The 20,245-nt window shown below is 42.9% G+C and overlaps 1 protein-coding gene across 1 annotated transcript in view; it reads left to right on the forward strand.

Moving 5' to 3' along the window:
- Positions 1–20,245, forward strand: part of LOC311145804 (voltage-gated delayed rectifier potassium channel KCNH5-like) — a gene marked incomplete at its 5' end in the record, with an annotated part of 81,240 nt that overhangs the window by 35,909 nt on the left and 25,086 nt on the right. The window contains 3 exons of the mRNA XM_084182115.1: positions 9,149–9,348; positions 9,655–9,907; positions 17,051–17,247. Coding sequence (XP_084038241.1) covers positions 9,149–9,348; positions 9,655–9,907; positions 17,051–17,247 — 650 coding nt within the window. The remainder of the gene's footprint in view (positions 1–9,148; positions 9,349–9,654; positions 9,908–17,050; positions 17,248–20,245) is intronic.

The following is a 20,245-nucleotide window of genomic DNA, read 5'->3' on the forward strand; positions in this document are numbered from 1 at the left end:
CACACCACTTGCTTGGTGCGAGGAGCGGGACTGGGTTTCCTTCTAAACCTCCGCTCCCTCTGCTGCCTAACCAGTTCCTCTCGCCGTGCCTCTACACTCTCCCTCTTCCTCATGACCAAATGCCCCCGTAACCTGGTGGCCTCCTCTCCTAGTCCGCCGATTCGCCCTGTAGCTGCCTCCTGCTGCCCCGTCATCCACGCCGTGTGCCCCCCCCCCAAACATTTTCTTGGGGTTGCCTCTCGCGTGTCCGTCGTCGACGCGGTTGGCGCCGTCTCTCCTCTCCTGCCTGGGCATTTACCTTTGCCCATGGCCCTTTGCCCGCGAAGATCTCCTCCCAAGACCACCATTTGCCCACCTGCGACATCGCCATCTTCTCCTCCTGGGCACGCTGCTTGGTCCTCTTATAGTGGGATCTTCTGTCACGATCGCTGACAGATGAAGCGGACCAAGGCGCAGCGTGATAAGCATACATTTTATTTGTACTCAACACACGATCAAAACAACAAACCAAACGATACGTGAAGTCCTAGGTTAACACCAAAACAAACCTTACGGAACAAGATCCCACACCCTAACATGCCAAAAGGCTGCCTAAGTATGGTCCCCAATCAGAGACAACGAGCTACAGCTGTCTCTGATTGGGAACCACCCTGGCCAACATAGAAACTAAACGATCTAGAACAAAACCCCAATGAAAACTAAACATAGAAAATCCACACCCTGGCTCAACAATTAAGAGTCCCCAGAGCCAGGGCGTGACAGGTCCTGGGCTACAGGCAGTTAGATTTGGGTATGTCATTTTAGGCGAAAATGGAAAAAAAGGTCAGATCCTTAAGTGTGTTCTCAGATTTTTTATTAATAGATTTGAAATGTGTATGAAAATGTGTTATTTTGCAAAACGCTATATATGCATTGTTTAGCTAGAATGGAATGTTTGTATCCTGTATATTTTACTGTGATATGTGGTTGTCTCACCTAGCTATCTTAAGATGAATGCACATACTGTAAGTCACTCTGGATAAGAGCATCTGCTAAATTACAAAAATGTCAAATGTAAATATTTTACATACAGATTTCATATTACTGTATTGAATTATGTGACTGTATAAAACCCCTCAGTACTACTTATTTCTCTGAGAGTGAGGCGGATATATAGCATTTTGCAAAAAAACATGATTATTTGTCTCTCTGAAATGAAACCATCAAGTGATAGATTTGAAATAAATACATACAACCCAATGCCATGATTATATAGTGAAAAACACACCAATCTCTTTCATAATTTTTTTCAACAATAAAAGCTCATTTACCAACATTTCTGAAAATGGATATATAGCGTTTTGGAATGAAACTCTTCACATGTACATAATTGCCTCTACATCGTCTTGAATACATGCCAGTACAACTGTAAATGCACACACTTATATGCATTTGTCGGTTCATGCACACAGGTACATGCATACACACGCACGCATGCACGTGCGCACACATACAATGCGAGCACAGCAACACACTTACACTCTGATACACAGTAGCACACAAATACAGTACAGTTGTGACTGCATCAGCTGTAATAAAAGTAGAGAAATGAAAGCACATTCCAACCTCAATGCTGTCTGTGTTTCTGTGAGGTTGAGGTTTTATTATTTGACAGTTTAGTCATTTAGCAGACGCTCTTATCCAGAGCGACTTACAATTAGTGAGTGCATACATTTTTCATACTGGCCCCCCGTTGGGTAAGAGAGTTATTAAATCAAAGACATGGATTATCAGTCGACTGTATCCCAGTCACTGGGAATTATGGGAATTACATGAACTCAGCTCTTCAGCAGGCTGATGGCAAGGGCGCTGGGGCGGAAGGATGGAGGAACGGACGGGTTTTGCCTGAGGAGCCCACGCTTGATGGCCAAGTCTGTAAAACAGTAGAGACTTCTTCTCCCCAGTGAGTGAGGGAATGAGAGAGGAGACGAGAGAGGCAGAGCAGTGAACTAGAGAGAGGTTTTATTTGAGCAGAATCGCTTTGGCGGATGTATAAGTGTATTGAAAACCATAACACATGATTGGGGTTTTGTTTAAGGATCAGGATTCATTCTATCAGTTGCAAAGAGGAAGCTACAATATCTACTGTTTCTGTGCCATGATGTCCATAGAGCTCACCAAGCAGATTGGCATTTATTTTGACCCCCAGTCCCCCTCCCCTTTTGAGGACCCCTTATCCAGTGATCAGCCCCCAGTCAGGCCTGAGAAGAAGGGATAGGGGGTGGGTGGAGTAGGTCTGAGGGCTTTGACAGAGAAGCAGCTCGGATTGTCTCTCCCCCTCAGGCTGTTGAGCTCCGATGCCCTGATTAATGGAGAGAGAGAGGGTTAGAGAGGGGGAAGAGGGACAGAGATTTCAAGGAACAGACACAGAAGCATAAAAAGATACACAGTAGGTTGAAGAACAAGTGATGACAAAGAGAGAGAGGGAGGGAGCTGTATTGTCCTGCCTGCCCTGATCCATCCTGCAGTGGAATTGGAGAGCTTTGCTTTCTCTGGCTGCTCTGTCTGCAGGATGATTAGTCTAATCCATAAAGGGGTGTCGTTCTCTGCACTCTCTCTCTCCAGGAGTCCTCTAAACTGACTCATCAGGGTCACTGCTAATCCCACATCAAGTAGCCCAAATCAGGGGAGTCTCAGCCCAAAACCAGCTTCCTTACTCTGGAGGTGACTGTGCTGCCTCTGTCTGTATCCTGTGTGTGGGTGCTTCCGTATCGCGCGTGCGTGTGTGCACATGCATGTTCGGCTGCGTGTGCACGAGTGCATGCATGCGTGTGTGCGTGAGAGTGTGTGTAGGGGTTCTGTGTGTGGTTGGGTGAGTTTGTTTAGTTTAGTTGATTAGGATCCACATTATACATTATATTCAGACCCCTTCACTTTTTCCACATTTTGTTACGTTACAGCCTTATTCTAAAATGTATTACATAGTTTTTTCCCCCTCATCAATCTACACACAATATCCCATAATGACAAAGCAAAATCAGGTTTTTAGATTTTTTTGCAAAAAACTTAAATATCACATTTACGTAAGTATTCAGACCCTTTACTTAGTACTTTGTTGAAGCACCTTTGGCAGCGATTACAGCCTCGAGTCTTCTTGGGTATAACGTTACAATACACCTGTATTTGGGGAGTTTCTCGTATTCTTCTCTGCATATCCTCTGAAGCTCTGTCAGATGGGATGGTGTATTGCTGCATAATGCTGTGGTAGCCATGCTGGTTAAGTGTGCCTTGAATTCTAAATAAATCACTGACAGTGTCACCAGCAAAGCACCCCCACACCATCACACCTCCTCCTCCATGCTTCATGGTGGGAACTACAAATGCGGAGATCATCCGTCCACATACTCTGCGTCTCACAAAGACACGACGGTTGGAACCAAAAATCTCAAAATTTCCATCGGCCTAATATCCATTGCTCGTGTTTCTTGGCCCAAGCAGGTCTCTTCTTCTTATCGGTGTCCTTTAGTAGTGGTTTCTTTGCAGCAATTTGACCATGAAGGGCTGATTCACGCAGTCGCCTCTGAACAGTTGATGTTGAGATGTGTCTGTTACTTGAACTCTGTGAAGCATTTATTTGGGCTGCAATCTGAGGTGCAGGTAACTCTAATGAACTTATCCTCTGCAGCAGAGGTAACTCTGGGTCTTCCTTTCCTGTGGCGGTCCTTATGAGAGCCAGTTTCATCATAGCGCTTGAAGGTTTTTGCGACTGCACTTTAAGAAACTCTCAAAGTTCTTGAAGTTTTCCGGATTGACTGACCTTCATGTCTTAAAGTAATAATGGACTGTCGTTTCCCTTTGCTTATTTGAGCTGTTCTTGCCATAATATGGACTTGGTATTTTACCTAAAATGGCTATCTTCTGTATACCACCCCTACTTTGTCACAACACAACTGATTGGCTCAAACCCATTAAGAAGGAAATAAATTCCACAAATTAACTTTTAACAAGGCGCACCTGTTAATTGAAATGCATTCCAGGTGACTATCTCATGAAGCTGGTAGAGAGAATGCCAAGAGTGTGCAAAAATAAAATATATTTGGATTTGTTTAACACTTTTTTGGTTACTACATGATTCCATATGTGTTATTTCATAGTTTTGATGTCTTTACTATTATTCTACAATGTAGAAAATAGTAAAAATAAAGAAAAACCCTTGAATGAGTAGGTGTGTCCAAACTTTTGACTGGTAATGTATATCGAAATCCCGACGTGGCCCTCGAGCCAAAAACTCTGTCCAGCCCTGAGTTAGAATGTGTACTTCTCTGCTTTTGAGAGGAGCTGGCTACTGTACCTGGAGACTTCCAGCAATTGCGCTAAGCTAAAAATATGCTAATTTCAATGATCTCCAAACTGCACGCAGAGACATAAATATGGTATCAATTAGTTAATTTGACTCTGGGTAAGTAGAAAAACGACCTACATTTCGAAATCTCGCTGTTTCCCTTTAATCCCACTGACATTGTGACCTAGTACTTTCTCACTAAATGTTTGGGAATATTTCTAGCTGAGGTTTGTGTCAGAGTTTAGGCTCTCCCTCCTTTTGGAGCACAGCATGTAGACTGAGGTTGTGGGGACTTCCGCTATTACTCTTGCATCGCAGGGCTAAGTAGGGGGTTCCACTGTCAGTACGACCTGCCTCATTTGACATGTTGGCATGACAACGGGTCAGGTGGACCTAGCTCAAGTGTGTGAGTGTGCAAGGGTTATGCAAGTGTTTCGTAAAATAGTTGAACCTCTACTAATCAAAATCACCAGTTTTGCATTACAGTATTATGTGATCCTTAATCAGTAACTCATGAATACCAGTTTCATATTTGCACTCTCCATGCAAATTACCCAAGGGTTGCTTTTGTACTGATTCTGACACCATTTCCATAATTATCACCGTTCTAATTGTCCCTGTGGGCTATCTCCCTGACTCATTCATTCGTGATTCTTATTTTCCATCGACCAATCTTCCCATGTGAAAAGTCTTGAAATATGGGCAATCAATTTTTTATTAGAATTCTTTAATTTCTCACAGCGATTTATGCAGGGCTGAATGTGTAGTGTCTGCAGTCTGACTGGCAGTGGGGGATAACTGAAGCAGGTGCCAGGCATGATGGATTGGACCTCTTAAGTATAATTGCAGACAGTGTGAGTTGGGGTCTGGCTGCACGTGCCGTGAACCTTTATTCATAGCGCTGATAGAGGATGAACCGGCTCACCTGCTCTTCTTTAAGGGTTCCTTTATTCAACGAGTGGTGAATAATGCCTTTAGAAGTAGGAGCCTTTAGAAGATGTCCTTCTCAGCTTACACAGCCTTCAAAAACCCTCCCAGTCCCTCAGACACCTAACCCGACCTAGAGTTAAATGAAACTTGAATTAATGTCCATGTCTGTAGTTACAGTATCTGATGCTACCAGTATGTAGCCTTGTGTATAGTAAAGCCATCAAATAACTGGGGTGTTACTTCAGCTTACGTTGCTAGTTTCACCTCATTACAGTACAGTGGGGAAAAAAAGTATTTAGTCAGCCACCAATTGTGCAAGTTCTCCCACTTAAAAAGATGAGAGAGGCCTGTAATTTTCATCATAGGTACACGCCAACTATGACAGACAAAATGAGGAAAAAATTTAATTATTTATTTGCAAATTATGGTGGAAAATAAGTATTTGGTCAATAACAAAAGTTTCTCAATACTTTGTTATATACCCTTTGTTGGCAATGACACAGGTCAAACGTTTTCTGTAAGTCTTCACAAGGTTTTCACACACTGTTGCTGGTATTTTGGCCCATTCCTCCATGCAGATCTCCTCTAGAGCAGTGATGTTTTGGGGCTGTCGCTGGGCAACACGGACTTTCAACTCCCTCCAAAGATTTTCTATGGGGTTGAGATCTGGAGACTGGCTAGGCCACTCCAGGACCTTGAAATGCTTCTTACGAAGCCACTCTTTCATTGCCCGGGCAACTCAGCATTCTTTGTCCTCCAAACAGAGAGTTGAGTTTTTACCAAAAAGTTCTATTTTGGTTTCATCTGACCATATGACATTCTCCCAATCCTCTTCTGGATCATCCATTTGCACTCTAGCAAACTTCAGACGGGCCTGGACATGTACTGGCTTAAGCAGGGGGACACGTCTGGCACTGCAGGATTTGAGTCCCTGGCGGCGTAGTGTGTTACTGATGGTAGGCTTTGTTACTTTGGTCCCAGCTCTCTGCAGGTCATTCACTAGGTCTCCCCGTGTGGTTCTGGGATTTTTGCTCACCGTTCTTGTGATCATTTTGACCCCACGGGGTGAGATCTTACGTGGAGCCCCAGATCGAGGGAGATTATCAGTCGTCTTGTATGTCTTCCATTTCCTAATAATTGCTCCCACAGTTGATTTCTTCAAACCAAGCTGCTTACCTATTGCAGATTCAGTCTTCCCAGCCTGGTGCAGGTCTACAATTTTGTTTCTGGTGTCCTTTGACAGCTCTTTGGTCTTGGCCATAGTGGAGTTTGGAGTGTGACTGTTTGAGGTTGTGGACAGGTGTATTTTATACTGATAACAAGTTCAAACAGGTGCCATTAATACAGGTAACGAGTGGAGGACAGAGGAGCCTCTTAAAGAAGAAGTTACAGGTCTGTGAGAGCCAGAAATCTTGCTTGTTTGTAGGTGACCAAATACTTATTTTCCACCATAATTTGCAAATAAATTCATTAAAAATCCTACAATGTGATTTTCTGGATTTTTTTCTCTCAATTTGTCTGTCATAGTTGACATGTACATATGATGAAACTTACAGGCCTCTCTCATCTTTTTAAGTGGGAGAACTTGCACAATTGGTGGCTGACTAAATACTTTTTTCCCCCACTGTATATACCTGTTGGTGTGATCACCGTGTGAGTAATGAGGGTGAGTGGGCCCAGTGTTTACCTGGCCAGGTGGTCCTCCATGACTTCATTATGGTTCTCCTTTAAGCCCCTGAGGGAGTCACCGGGAGACTCCCTATGGCCTTGTTACCTTCAACAGAAAACCCACAGGACTGGTTATATTTGTTTCGCAGCTTAATTCAATCCCCCAGGTGTGCTGCCACTGTTAACTTCTTCTCACAACAAAGTGCAACATTCATGCAACAAATACAGCAAGGTGGTCGCTTGTGGTCATCAGTCTGGTTATTATTTTAATCATGATGAATTAATGGAATTAAAGAATTGAACGAGGCGATTTATCTTTGCTCATAAAATTGTATTTATTGGCAGTGTCTGTGTGTTCTAATGGAAATTCCTCTCAAATTCCATTTTCAGTGAGAGAAAAATATACATAACCATTTATGATATCAGTCATTGTTCAGTATGACTGTTATAAAGGACTGTTATGAAAAAGCGCACTACTTCTTTTGTAGAGCCCCCCCCCGGGCTCTACAAAAGCCATTATCTTCTCTAAATAGCATCAAATTGACTATTAAGTTGACCTAATGAAAAATAAACCCCACAATGGCAACGCAAAATAATATTCTTTACTCATTGAGAATTATGATTATAGAAATGATAGTTCCCTCTTGGGGGTGAGAGTATGACTTATGCCTGCTGCCTCTGCACGTTGTTTAGTCAATTCTTATTTAGAGACACTGCAAGACTGTTTACTTAGAAAGGGAAGGCCTGATACAAAATTACACCTTGTCAAAATAGATTTACACGGTTGTGGTACTTTTGGAAAGAAAAGTAGTTTAAATTGGCTGTTAGTGCCAGTGATTGACTGCTTGACCATTGCGTCATAGACATTTATTGGACATTAATGTGCTGAGTTGTGGTTTTAGACAAGGCTCTGCAACGTAGTCTCAAGGTAATTCGTATTATTCTGTTAACTAAATCTGTGACACTCCATTTAGTATGATATGTTATGTTATGTTAGGTTACATTATGAATGGAATAGTGGTCGTACAATATCATACGAATTAGAGGACGTATAGTATCATACGTCTTACCATGTCGTACAATAGCATACGAATTGGATGACGTAAGTTATCATACCTCTTGGAGGACGTATAGTTTTGGAGTCTTTCTCTGAGTCCAGGTTGCTTGTTGCGTTGTAACAACAAAGGAGAATTATGAGGAGAATTTACGTGAAAGGTTGGTTAGGGGAACTAAAACGACAATGTAGCATGTTGGTGAATTGGGTTAGAATAAGGATTAGGGGGAAGGCTTAGCTAAAATGCTCCAGTTGTCTCCGACGCAACTCGAACACGCAACCTTTGGATTGCTAGACTGTCGCAGATTACACCCACCCATCCTCCCCAACCAACCTCCCTACTTTCGTTTCTGTCTAAAGTAACTAGACCATTAGTAGGTATCATATGTCTTAGAGGTGCTCAGAAATACGTAAAGTATGTTTTGTTTGGCTCTGAGGCCAGGCTGGCAAGCGCAGAGCTAAGGACATGCCCTTTGACTTGAAGAGATAAGGTAGAATGTCAATGCTATCTTCAGTTTGTGTTTTTGAGTTACATTAACAAATATCCAAATACCTGGATTTATTTCCAGAGGTATTTTAGATTTAGAAACTAGACTTTAAAATCTGAAATGTACAAGTTGGTATTGTCACCCTGCTGTCCGCTGCAGTTGACTAAACAATACTGTCAGCAGTCGTTCACAGGTGCGTTGATGTCAGGTGTGAGGAGCAGCTGTTTGAATCTGTCTGCATTGAGAGCAGAGTAGTTATGAATAATTCCACAGGGAAGGAAGGAACACGTGCCCTTCCTGCCTGCTGAATCATTCTCAACAGCCAGCCTGCCAGACTCTTTTTCTCTGGATCATGTGCCAGCGCGGATCCCTCCCCCATTGTAAAGTCTTTAAAGTTGTTATTTTTTGTATTTGATTGTCTTTTTATTGGCTGGGAGAAGAAGACAGAACTATTTTTGGGTAAGGTCTCTATGGTAACAGCGAGCTGGCTTACAATCATGGTGTTGGAGGCTGTCAGTAAACAGCTCTGTGGAGCTCTAGTGGTTCTGGAACTCTCCCTCTTCGCTCTTCTATGGTCTACATTAACACCATTATATACACAATCTGTCACCTGTCATTACCACTCACTTCAGCTCATTTCATCTTATGACAAATGTATTTGGAAGATAAATTCCCTTTCTTCTCCAGCTCTCCTGTACGCCACCATCTTTGGAAATGTGACCACCATCTTCCAGCAGATGTACGCCAACACCAACCGCTACCACGAGATGCTGAACAACGTGAGGGACTTCCTCAAGCTCTACCAGGTGCCCAATGGACTGAGTGAGAGGGTGATGGACTACATCGTCTCTACATGGTCCATGTCCAAGGGCATCGACACTGAGAAGGTGAGCCATGCCCCTGAGCTTGGACCCAGGAGAGAAAGGCTCTAACAACACCAGGGCTGCCTGGGGGTTAGAGCACAGGAGGGATGGGCTCTAACAACACCATGGCTGGGGTTAGAGCACAGATACAGTAGTAGTATGGTTATGAGAACTGCAGAAAGCTTGTAGAACTCCCATTGGATTCTAATGAATGGGAATACACAATACCGCAATGGCTCAGTACAATGGTGAAACCCATACTATACCATGCAAAGTAATACAAACAACCTGAAAGCCTGATGGACAGGTGTCTGTCTGTCCTCTCTCCAGGTGCTGTCTATCTGTCCTAAGGACATGCGGGCGGACATCTGTGTCCACCTGAATCGGAAGGTGTTCAATGAACACCCTGCGTTCCGCCTGGCCAGTGACGGCTGCCTGCGCTCTCTAGCCGGGGAGTTCCAGACCATCCACTGTGCCCCCGGGGACCTCATCTTCCACGCTGGGGAGAGCGTTGACACACTCTGCTTTGTGGTGTCAGGGTCACTGGAGGTCATTCAGGACGATGAGGTCATCGCTATTCTAGGTGAGCAGCAAAATGCATCATGGCATCTTTCTCCAGTTTCCACACCAACTTACTGGTGAGTTCTTGAGTTTGTCTGTGGATTAGTGGTGCGCGGGTCAGCTGTTTGTTTACCCGCAGCGGACCGCAATTGCTAATAACCCATCCGCAACGCCCGACTATATATGATAAAGTGAAAATCTGAGGCCCGCACCCAACCTTAACCCGCAAATATGGAAAATGCACTGTATGCTACAGTCAAAGACTGCAGAACGATTTTTTATAATAATATAATATGCCATTTAGCAGACGCTTTTATCCAAAGCAACTTACAGTCATGCGTGCATACATATTTTTTTTTTTGTGTATGGGTGGTCCCGGGGATCGAACCCACTACCTTGGCGTTTCAAGTGCTGCGCTCTACCAGCTGAGCTACAGAGGACCACCAGAGGACAGGGGGTGCAGCATTTTGTTTTGCCTGATTTAGATATGTTTCAGCTTATAATTTCCCACATTTTGGTAGGCTATTTGTTAGTCAACTTGTCTATAATTAGATACATGCAGTGGCGATTTTAGCATGTAGATCTTGATGGGGCAGACTACAAAAAAAATTGGGGGATGCATGCCACTACACAACACAACACTAAACAACGGTGACAAACAGTGCCCACAAACTGTTAGGGCCTATATAAAGCTGTCCCAACAGCAGAGTCCCAACAGCAGTCCCAACAGCAGTCCCAACACTTTACCACTACTACACCTGGCTATCAGCGGAGCCTTGTCTGGCAGCGAAACAGTTAATTCAGCCTCATTTACTGCCTTTAAAAAAAACATAGCTGAAATACGGCTGACTTGCTTAAACGAATGTGGTTTCTACTGTCAATTGAGATGTACAAACTATGGCATAAGGGGACGACGAGCGGATAAGAGGCAATCCGTAATTTCGATTAAGACATTAATGCGCGAGCTAGGACGGACATAGTCAATATAACTATTTGTTCAGCACTTTTGAAATGTACAGCGACAGAATTCAGAACATGGGCCGTTCTTACAGTATTCTCCCTGTACACCAAGTCAGAACCGTAGGATAAATAAAGGGGGCATATAAGCAGACAATGAAAGCTCTTACAATATTTGATGATTACATTTCTCTAAAACAGGCTATAGGCTACATGTGCAACACCAAGTCAGAACAGGAGGCGAAATTAAGAGGGGAAAGGGGACCAAACTACACTGCTCAAAAAAATAAAGGGAACACTTAAACAACACAATGTAACTCCAAGTCAATCACACTTCTGTGAAATCAAACTGTCCACTTAGGAAGCAACACTGATTGACAATAAATTGAACATGCTGTTGTGCAAATGGAATAGACAACAGGTGGAAATTATAGGCAATTAGCAAGACACCCCCAATAAAGGACTGGTTTTGCAGGTGGTGACCACAGACCACTTCTCAGTTCCTATGCTTCCTGGCTGATGTTTTGGTCACTTTTGAATGCTGGTGGTGCTTTCACTCTAGTGGTAGCATGAGACGGAGTCTACAACCCACACAAGTGGCTCAGGTAGTGCAGCTCATCCAGGATGGCACATCAATGCGAGCTGTGGCAAGAAGGTTTGCTGTGTCTGTCAGCGTAGTGTCCAGAGCATGGAGGCGCTACCAGGAGACAGGCCAGTACATCAGGAGACGTGGAGGAGGCCGTAGGAGGGCAATAACCCAGCAGCAGGACTGCTACCTCCGCCTTTGTGCAAGGAGGAGCAGGAGGAGCACTGCCAGAGCCCTGCAAAATGACCTCCAGCAGGCCACAAATGTGCATGTGTCTGTTCAAACGGTCAGAAACAGACTCCATGAGGGTGGTATGAGGGCCCGACGTCCACAGGTGGGGGTTGTGCTTACAGCCCAACACTGTGCAGGACGTTTGGCATTTGCCAGAGAACACCAAAATTGGCAAATTCGCCACTGGCGCCCTGTGCTATTCACAGATGAAAGCAGGTTCACACTGAGCACGTGACAGACGTGACAGAGTCTGGAGACACCGTGGAGAACGTTCTGCTGCCTGCAACATCCTCCAGCATGACCGGTTTGGCGGTGGGTCAGTCATGGTGTGGAGTGGCATTTCTTTGGGGGGCCGCACAGCCCTCCATGTGCTTGCCAGAGGTAGCCTGACTGCCATTAGGTACCGAGATGAGATCCTCAGACCCCTTGTGAGACCATATGCTGGTGCGGTTGGCGCTGGGTTCCTCCTAATGCAAGACAATGCTAGACCTTATGTGGCTGGAGTGTGTCAGCAGTTCCTGCAAGAGGAAGGCATTGATGCTATGGACTGGCCCGCCCGTTCCCCAGACCTGAATCCAATTGAGCACATCTGGGACATCATGTCTCGCTCCATCCACCAACGCCACGTTGCACCGTTTGGTGTTCGCCAAAAGGCATGTGGGAGACTCCCCAAACATATGGAAGAAGGTACTCTGGTCAGATTAGACTAAAATTGAGCTTTTTGGCCATCAAGGAAAACGCTATGTCTGGCGCAAACCCAACACTTCTCATCACCCTGAGAACACCATCCCCACAGTGAAGCATGGTGGTGGCAGCATCATGCTGTGGGGATGTTTTTCATCAGCAGGGACTGGGAAACTGGTCAGAATTGAAGGAATGATGGATGCTGCTAAATACAGGGAAATTATTGAGGGAAACCTGTTTCAGTCTTCCAGAGATCTGAGACTGGGACGGAGGTTTACCTTCCAGCAGGACAATGACCCTAAGCATACTGCTAAAGCAACACTTGAGTGGTTTAAGGGGAAACATTTAAATGTCTTGGAATGGCCTAGTCAAAGCCCAGACCTCAATCCAATTGAGAATCTGTGGTATGACTTAAAGATTGCTGTACACCAGCGGAACCCATCCAACTTGAAGGAGCTGGAGCAGTTTGCATGCTCAAGTTTTCAGTTTTTTTGTCTTATTTATTTCACAATAAAACGTATTTTGCATCTTCAAAGTGGTAGGCATGTTGTGTAAATCAAATGATACAAACCCCCAAAATACAATTTAATTCCAGGTTGTAAGGCAACAAAATAGGAAAAATGCCAAGGGGGGTGAATACTTTCGCAAGCCACTGTATTAATGTCAAAATAACATGCAAAACAGTCAACCCCAAGGTGGTGCTCAATATGACGGGTCGCTACTGGATACATGTAGCTTTTCTTTTGTCATTATATGTTTCCCTAGAATACTAAATAAACCCTTGCTCAACAGAATGTAATATATCGATAGAATGAATGCTTCAATCTAGTTGACATCGGTAAAGTTTTCTCTGTCATCTTTCGCAGAGCAAAGATGTTTAGGTACTGGGGAGAAAATACAATAAAGCAAAAACAAACGGGAAAGATTTTCTGTACAAAATGTCCAAATGACATCAGTTTGACCGTTTGTAAGGAAAAAGAAAGCTGTGAAAACGACCCGACGTGTTTCTGATACGATTTCAGTTCGGCTTCGATGCATATTTTATGTGGTTGAAATACTATCAGCTTTTATGATGAAGACAGCACCTCTACAGATGGTATCTAACTGAGCATTGCATTCTCTCGAGATGCAGAAATAAATTAATCATATTTCTCCAATGTTCCCAAATCCAAATTTTACCTACATTTGGTGTATAATTTTACTGCAAGAAATGTTTAATTCTGCAGGAGTTATTATTAAGGCTATAGCCCTATTCGCACGGGACTAATAGTAGTTATACTAGAGAACGTTGGTTATGTATTTAATACACCAGAATGTCAGTTATTCCAGAGGACGATTCGGACGGGATACGTTTTTTTCCAAACTGCCCCCTGTAATTATTTATATATATAAATTGACAGTTATGACGGAAGCCTGGATGTTTTTTTCAAAGTGTGAAGATATTTCAAAAGGTCCAGGCGATAACAGGCTACACTGATAGCTCGAGCTTGGTTCCCAAGTTTCTAAACCATACCAAACCATCTTTGGTATAGTGTCCCCATAATATTTGAATTGAGGAAGTGTGATCATAATCATTAGGATATTTTAGCGATCCGCAGTAGAAGACATTCTAAATGTGGGGGAGCCTTCAGATGTGAGCTTAACTTGCATTTGAAATGCGTTTTTAGGCTATGAATGAGAAAGTGAAGTTGTTCCAAACGTTTAGCTCAGTTGTAAGCTGCTTTGCGATCTCTTAACAGCAAGGGTTGCATTAAACAGGTGCAATTTTTTTGAAATGATGAATTTGGCGATGTTCAATTCAATCGCACAAAACGTATAAACAAAAACATTGACTGTGAAAGTTGATACATGTAGGCCATTCATATATAGGCTATGCGCAGCACTTCGTTCAATTTATCGAATCAGTTATTGTTTTGTTGCTCAAACCGCGAGCAACACCTGTAAAACTCAGATATTTCTCTCAAAACACAGGGATGTCGATTCGCACGTGAGTAGTATTATCAAAGGACTTTGGAGTTTGGCAAAAAAAACAGTACGTTATTTTGGTTAGTCAATGTCCAGATTTCAGTTTCCATTTAACCCATCTAGGCTACAGTTTCCTTGACGTGCCCTAGACCTATTTGAAGTCCCGTCTTGTGACTGTCGAATTTGTATAGTGCCTCACAATCATCACACATAACATAGCCGGCACTGCTATCATCCTCTTTTACCACTTCACAATATCTTTTCCAAACATTACTTTTTTGGCCCCCCCTTCTCTTTATTTTTAACTCTCCTTTTGCAGCTTTTGTCTTATTGAATTAAACTTCGACAATGTACATTTTGCTTCCGTGGATTGTTGTTAACTTTTTCTGCCAGTTCCCAAAAGCATTATTTGGCGATTGGCTGTGTAGGCAATTTGGCACGCGTAAACCCACAAGTTTAGGCTTATGCACTAATAGCAGATAGCCTAAAATAATGAAAGAAAAACCTCAATGTAGACTATATAAATTGCACAATAATTATGCATTTATGGATTTTTTTATGGTATTGTGTCTCTTCCACCCGCACTTCAGCCATACAATATTTAATGACCCGCGCATCACTGTTGTGGATGATGTTGTTTCAGGGGTTAGGCTAATGCCTTGTAAACTCAAACAGCAAAAAAATAAAATAAAAAAAAATAGATAAAGATATATAAAGAAAGAAAGATAAAGACAGAGTTGGAGACCAGCAGAGCAGGCTGTAGTGCCGGCGGGTGTTTGCGGAGGGTCTTTTATTGCTTTTCCACTTCCTTGACTTCATTAGGAGCTAGAGTAGGGCTGTAGTTAGAGCTTCATAAAAAGTGTATTAGCTACAGATGATTTGCCTCACAAACAACATGGAGGACATTAATCAGCAGCTCAAATGGACGCCAACGCGAGGCGTCTGTCTCGCCACCACGGGTGGGTCCGGGATCACATTTACGGTCTTCGATTTAGAGCAGATCGACACTGCAGGAGACTCACGGTGGGGGAGCAGTGGGGGGTTGGGCGCAGCACGAGAGGAAGGAGGCGCAATGGTAGTCTGTACGTTTGTTCTATCATGTTTAATATTGTTGATGGTAAGTTATGTGCACTACTTAGAGACAAGTCAGTGTACATGTGTAAAAAAATAAGATCTGTCACGCCTCATTTGGTGCCCGATCTGTTGCCATTCACCCTGCTCAATTCCACTTTACTGTAGGTATGTGATTCTAGTCATACTGTAGACTCTGGTTGCAAAACCTGACAAGACTATGGTAACAGGTGGTTGCTTAGAGACAGGGTGGCAGCTGACTGTGCTGTATGTCTCATGGGCAAACAGTGGAACACCTCCCTTTAGCCTTGGCCAACTCTGTGCCTCCCTCCCCCTGGAAGTAAGAGATGTAAACAGGCAAGAGGAATAGCTAGGGCTCATAGCTGACTGGGGGAGTGAGAGAGAGACAGAGGCCGAGTGAGATAGAAAGAGAGACCCCTCTGATTTCCCCTGGCTATCACTAAGCTAACTTTAAACTCTGGGTCTTTTCTCTCTTCTTCATTAGCAGCCCAGTAGCAGAGGAGAGGAGCTGCCTGCAACACTCCCACTGTAACAAGCCTATACCTGGACAACCTGCAGAATCACACACCTTCACATTATTAAATCCATTACACTGGCCACAGGGCTACAGGAACTTTCCATCAAACAATATTCCGTCAGCCTTATCAGTTTATGATTTTCTCCTCTGTTCTGGCTTTGTTGTGTTTCGCGAAATTATGATTTGATTAATTTCGCAATCTATTATTCATGCTGCGTTATGAGAAAGGGGATTTTAGTGGGGGAAAGTATTCACACAGCAATATGTTCTGGCCCAGTGAACTGATTGGATCTGCAGTAAGCTGAGGGAGATGAGACCGTATCAGTCCTTCTCAGCACTGTGCCTTAGTCACAGAGATCTGCTAGCTTACCACAATTGATCACACAAACAGGACAAACATGAAACACTGAATTCACTCCCATCCACCTCCACAAAGGATGATTGTAGTGTGAGAGTAGCGCTGCATTGATCTTCAACCACAGACAGTAAGACACCTCCTCTCAGGTTGAGCCTGACCTCTAGCTCCTCTAGAGCCACCATGCTGATCTCTCTGACCTTCTCCATATCTGCTCCAATAATTGGTGGCGTGCTGTGTCTCTAAGGGGGGCTCATTCTAGATGTATCCAGCACCGCAGGACTCTAGTTGGATGGTTCCTCAGACCCAATAGGGAAATGGTACAGGAGAGATAAGATTCACACATCCTGTCTGTGTTGTGGTTCTGATGTTTGGGTTCTCTCTGCTGAAGGGTAGACTGATTGGATTGAGTTTCATTGGTTTTCATTTGGTGATACTAGTGCAATCCCTTGAATGTGAACCAATTGAACATTGATTTGATATTCAACTGACATTTTATGATAATTTTAGATGGGTTGAAATGAGAAGAATACTTTTTTGTTGGTCTTTACCGGCTGTAGAGTAAATCAGCTTGTAACATTTTACTGTGCTCTGAGTAATGAGTATCTTTGGTTGCTAAGGGCTCAGCCAGGTAACCTCATCGCTAAGGAAACCTTGAAACCTCAGATCTCAAAATATCCATGACTTCTGTGACTGGTGATTTCACTGTGAAAATACTAAATATTGTACTATTTTGTCTCCCACACAAATCTCTAAATGTATCTTTCCCCTCTCTCAGGTAAAGGAGATGTGTTTGGAGATGTGTTCTGGAAAGAGACCACTCTTGCACACGCGTGTGCTAACGTGCGGGCGCTGACGTACTGCGACCTGCATGTCATCAAGAGAGAGGCACTGCTCAAGGTTCTGGAGTTCTACACAGCCTTCGCTAACTCCTTCTCACGCAACCTCATCCTCACCTGCAACCTACGCAAGCGGGTATGAGTTACCCAGTGACGCACGCACACGCACACACACACACACTGACAAACACGTCACTCTTTTTCCTCCCTCTTCTGTAACCTATTTTCTCATGTAAAACTTTTGCAGAGTTTTTTTTGCCTTTCTCCTTGACTGCAGATAGTTACAGTGGCTTTTATTCGGTACATGGGTATTTACCATCAAAAGGTATTTTTATGTGCACTATGTATTTTTACGCACAGACTTTTATCCATTTAAATTACAGGTTGTAATGCAACAAAATTGGAAAAACGCCAAGGGGGATGAATACTTTTGCAAGGCACTGTAGTTCTTCCATCAATAGTGCTGAGCATTAACTGAAACTGTTTTTATTTGAATTCCTTTTCGTTTTTTTTGTAGATCAGAATATTTTGTATAAAGATAAGCATTATATTGTTAGATTATAGGAGTAACTCTGGTAGTCTTCCTCACATCAAGTTCAACTGTCGGAGGTGCACACTGCCTTCATATCATAGGCTTGCAGTAGCTAAAGCTTAATAATAGCCACACCAAACCTTCACAAAAGTTTCTGAACTTTATTAGGCTAATATCAAAAGTAAGTCAAGCCATTGTTTATAGGGAAAATACGAGCAGGCTATTATATTGCTGCAAACACAGCATTACAGTTGGAACAATTAGGCCAAAGAAAATGGCTCAACCGAATGAAACAAAACACTTGTGAACTGCTTTAAAACTTCACAGGCTATATTGCAGCAATTACCAACAAAGGCAAGTGCCTACCTTACCCAACAAATGACAGAAATAGGCTAATGTTATTTATTTTACAACAGACCTACTTATAACCTATCTTAAACTAAATACGGATTACCCAGTTGAAAAGACAGATCACATTTAATTTAGCCAATGAAAATGTCTCAACAGAATTAAACAAAACAGGTTTAGCATATTTAAAGAACTGGTTTAGATTAATAAATAGGCTTACAATAATAACAATGATATACAATAATAATAATAATGTTAAAACAAATTATTATAAATACATTTTAAGTTCCAAAATTGCATTATAGCTGAATAGGGAGTTGCACAGTATCCTGCATTCTTCTAATCTTAGTCCACTACAATATTAAAACTTATATTCAATTCCCCTTGTAGACTTTTCACTATAGGCATACTCTTTTTCCTCTAACTTTTGTTTTACATCTTCACAATCAACAGCAGCCTAGGCCAAGGCTCCTCTGTTCTCTCTCTCCTCAACAGCAGCCTAGGCCAAGGCTCCTCTGTTCTCTCTCTCCTCAACAGCAGCCTAGGCCAAGGCTCCTCTGTTCTCTCTCTCCTCAACAGCAGCCTAGGCCAAGGCTCCTCTGTTCTGTCTCTCCTCAACAGCAGCCTAGGCCAAGGCTCCTCTGTTCTCTCTCTCCTCAACAGCAGCCTAGGCCAAGGCTCCTCTGTTCTCTCTCTCCTCAACAGCAGGCACACCTGCGCGCAAGGTGTACCTGTGCGCAAGGCGTAAGAGAATGGTGCTGAAGCCGAATTCGGGGTGTAGGCTATGATAGACGGCCTCTCCTGAGCAATTTGGCCTGCTACAATTTCATTTATTGGCTTTTCATTTTTTTTATCGGCCAAACCTTGGAGCATTTTCCCATCAGAGTTGTATTTCCATCAAATTGACTTGTTACAGATAAAAGTCTGTGCGTAAATACATAGTGCACATAAAAATACCTTTTGATGGTAAATACCCATGTACCGATAAAAAAATACAAGTAAAATGGGTTTCCATTGCTTTTTCAACTCTAGGCATACTGATGGTTTTGTCACTAAAAATGTTGAAAAGGTGTAGCGAATGTGCCCACTCTGGTATTGGCACATGCGCTCTAGCCAACAGCTTGCAGATACATAGCCTACTACATGATGAGATAATTATGGGCAAAAGTGCAAGATTATTTTTATTTATCAAATGGCAGCCAAGCATCGATCATCATGTCACCAGAATAAGACCCTCGATATTTATTGAAAGGAGCATCACTGTGCACTTTCACCACCCTGTGAAGTTCATCATAACTTATTTCATCTGTAGCCTAATGAACTGCATGCTTTCCCATGATGTGGTGAATTTTTTTTAAATCAGACATGTAGGCTACTTTACTTGCATTAAAAAGGTTGGATGGAAACCTGGTTAATGTCAAGCCATTTTGAGGATTCTGGAATTATATTTTGGATGAATGTGCGCATGCCTACAGGAGACTTTTGAAGTAGCCTAATCAGATTAAAACATTGTGACTGGTAGTATTTATGCCACATATAAAAGGTAATACATTAAAAAAGTTAAATGGTAAATATTTAGGCTCTATTGAAGGGTTCTAGGTGAATAACCGCTCGGATTAGAGAGGAGACAGAGCATGTGTTAAGCTTTCCTGAATAACTGGGTCTGCCGGGAACATATGTGGCCACATTATTATAGGACGACTTGGGAGAATGATAATCTGCAACAGACAGCGCAATCAATATCAGAAGTAAAAATACAGCCAGACTGGCCTGCTACTGTGCCTTTCTAGACCTTATAAACTGTCAAGAGTAGACCCACAACTGATCCAAATCGAATTAAACATTTAAATCACAGGGCTTTTGCGCCGTTATTCAAATGACATTTTTACTGCAGCCTAGAGTAGGCTAGAATGTTGTACTCACTTGAAAACAATAATGCAATTATTCATTTCCTTATTTACATAAGTATTCAGACTGTTTACTATGAGACTCAAAATTGAGTTCAGGTGCATCCTGTTTCCATTGATCATCTTTGAGATGTTTCTACAACTTGATTGGAGTCCACCTGTGGTAAATTCAATTGATTGGACATGATTTGGAAAGGCACACACCTGTCTATATAAGGTCCCGGCAGGTAGCTTAGTGGGTAAGAGCGTTGTGCCAGTAACCGAAAGGTTGCTGGTTCTAATCCCCGAGCCGACTAGGTGAAAAATCTGTCGATGTGCCCTTAAGGAAGGCACTTAACCCTAATTGC

The sequence above is a fragment of the Coregonus lavaretus genome, assembly GCF_964263955.1.
Source record: "Coregonus lavaretus genome assembly, chromosome: 18".
NCBI classification, from domain to species: Eukaryota; Metazoa; Chordata; class Actinopteri; order Salmoniformes; family Salmonidae; genus Coregonus; species Coregonus lavaretus.